Here is a 2,551-nt window from a genome sequence, read left to right as displayed (position 1 = left end):
TCAACGTCTATGCTAATCAGGTAATTAACACGTGATTGATATCCTATCTAATATCAACGTGCAATTAATTTCCTCTTTAATATTAAGGTGGATTGGGCGTACGCATTTACTGGTCAATATAAAAAGACCCAAAAGGTGGATCCAATTAATCCAGGCCAAAAAATCCAACGATCTAGATTGCTCCAACAATGAGTGTTCAACATATTTAGCATGCAACTAATATCATGCTAAATATCAACCTCTATACTAATCACAAAATTAACGTATAACTTTTTTTCTAGTAAATTAACGCATAATAGATATCCTACCTAATATCAACGTGCAATTAACTTTCTTTCAAATATTAACGTGCAATACACGTAGTGTTGAAGAAAACGTGCATTGCATGTACCAGTAACAACAAAACCACTTGTGCACCAGCCACCAATGGTATATCTCAATCCACCTTCGAAAGCTGGTAAATCAACTAAGAAATCCAGTCGGCCGGACTTGCATCCCGGTCACAACACAAGAAAAATCTCAGAGCATTCCACAGCCAGCCATGAAAATTGTTGCGGTCACGTTGGCACCCAAGTGGCACTGACATTCTCCTCGTCCATGTCCCCGAACAACGAACTCAAACCCAGAACCGCGGAACCGGACGAGTGCACGCGCCTGCCATGGGTTCCTTCAACTCCTTTGACGCGCCAAAGCCCCACACACACCCCATCACGTATTCACGTCGTCGTCTTTACGCCCCATACGCTCCGGGCTGCTATTTAAGCCCCCCGCAGACCGTGGTCGATCGACAAACTCATCAAGCACACACAAGTCAGCAAGCACATCACTAGTCAGTACTCACAGCCAGAATCAGCTCGATCGTTGATCCTCCTGCATGCCATGGGCGACCGCAAGATGGCGTCGTTGCTGCTACTGCTCTGCCTCTTCTCCCTCCTCTTCGCCGCGGCGCCCCGGTGCGCGGCGTACAGCCCGCGGACGCTGTTCCTGGTGAAGCCCGACCCGATCGTGCTCCGGGACCACGGCGGCGCGCTGCTCACGGGGAACCTCACGGTCAAGGTCAACGTCCTCTACTACGGCCGCTTCGCCCCCGCGCAGCGCGCCGTCGTCGCCGACTTCGTGCGGTCGGTCTCGGCGCCGGCCCCGGGCGGCGGCGCCGAGCCGTCCGTGGCGTCCTGGTGGCGCACCGTCTCGCTGTACCGCGGCGGGGGCGCGCGGCTGAGGCTCGGCCGGGAGCTCCTCGACGAGCGCATGTCGCTGGGCCGGTCCCTCTCGCTGGAGAACGTCACGGCGCTGGCGAGGGGCGCGGGGCACCACCGCGGCGCCATCACCGCCGTGCTCACGGCGCCCGACGTCCTGGTGGCGCCCTTCTGCATGTCCCGGTGCGGCGTCCACGACCACGCCACCGCCGGCGCGCACGGCAGGGCGAGGTACGCCTACCTGTGGGTGGGCAACCCGGCCCAGCAGTGCCCCGGCCAGTGCGCGTGGCCGTTCCACCGGCCGTCGTACGGGCCCCAGGCCCCGCCGCTCGTGCCGCCCAGCGGCGACGTGGGAACGGACGGCATGGTGATCAGCCTCGCCGCGCTCCTCGCCGGCACGGTGACCAACCCCTACGGTGACGGGTACTACCAGGGCAATGATGCCGACGGCGCCGGGCCGGAGGCCGCCACGGCGTGCGCCGGCATCTTCGGCAGCGGCGCCTACCCCGGCTACCCGGGGAGGCTGCTCGTGGACCGGGCCACCGGCGCGAGCTACAACGCCGTCGGGCTGAGCGGGAGGAAGTACCTGCTCCCGGCGCTGTGGGACCCGACAACGTCGCAGTGCAGGACGCTTGTGTAGACGCCGTGGGAGCAGGCAAAATGGATGGTCTCGCACTCTAGCTGCATGAGATCCGGAGGAGAAATAAATGCCCTCCTCCATTTATTTTTCAGTCCATTGTAGTGTAGTTCACTTTGTTGCATTTACTTGTTTGATCCGTACCCGTTGCAATGTGTTTTCTGAAGCAGCAGAGGTTGTATTGTACTCCGTGTGAGTTGTCATGCATCGCAGTATGCGAGTATCAATGACTTTCCATGCATGTTTATTTTCGGAGGTGCTTCTCGACACACTGGATGTTGTTGCTGGTGCTATTGTCTTTGATAGAGAGGCGATTAAAAATCCAAACTTCACAAGTTCATGCTCGAGTGGACGGCGAACTATCGAAGGAAGAAGACGATCGATATGATTTTCAATGTAACTTTTTACATATTGTTTTGTACTCCCTTCGTCTGGAATTACTTGTCCAAAAAATAGATACAAATGGATGTATCTAGAACAAAAATAAGTCTAGATATATTCATTTCTGCGACAAGTAATTTGAGACAGAGGGAGTATCAAAGTCCTCCTTCCTCTGTGTTGTCTATGATTTTCCTTGGTAATATCAGATATAAGATAGAAACGCATTGGACTCAGCTGACTAATCCTTAGTTAATCGCATGATCGTTCGTCATGCAATTATGAACATTTTTCAAACAAGGATAACTTTTGAAAATTATGAATATTTTCTGAAAATGCA

At 54.0% G+C, this 2,551-nt stretch overlaps 1 protein-coding gene across 1 annotated transcript; it reads left to right on the top strand.

The window, feature by feature from the left end:
- Positions 1 to 801: 801 nt before the first annotated feature.
- LOC123165597 (protein EXORDIUM-like 2) lies at positions 802 to 2,074 on the top strand. The gene has a single exon (XM_044583269.1). It carries the CDS (start codon positions 880 to 882, stop codon positions 1,834 to 1,836), a length of 957 nt encoding a protein of 318 aa, XP_044439204.1. The 5' UTR covers positions 802 to 879; the 3' UTR covers positions 1,837 to 2,074.
- Positions 2,075 to 2,551: the final 477 nt, after the last annotated feature.

Source organism: Triticum aestivum, chromosome 7D (assembly GCF_018294505.1).
Source record: "Triticum aestivum cultivar Chinese Spring chromosome 7D, IWGSC CS RefSeq v2.1, whole genome shotgun sequence".
NCBI lineage: Eukaryota > Viridiplantae > Streptophyta > Magnoliopsida > Poales > Poaceae > Triticum > Triticum aestivum.
This window is presented reverse-complemented; position numbering and strand designations above follow the sequence as displayed.

Bases quoted from the DNA above. Each gene is read 5' to 3' on its own strand.
- LOC123165597 (XM_044583269.1), top strand. From the start codon at position 880: ATGGGCGACCGCAAGATGGCGTCGTTGCTGCTACTGCTCTGCCTCTTC.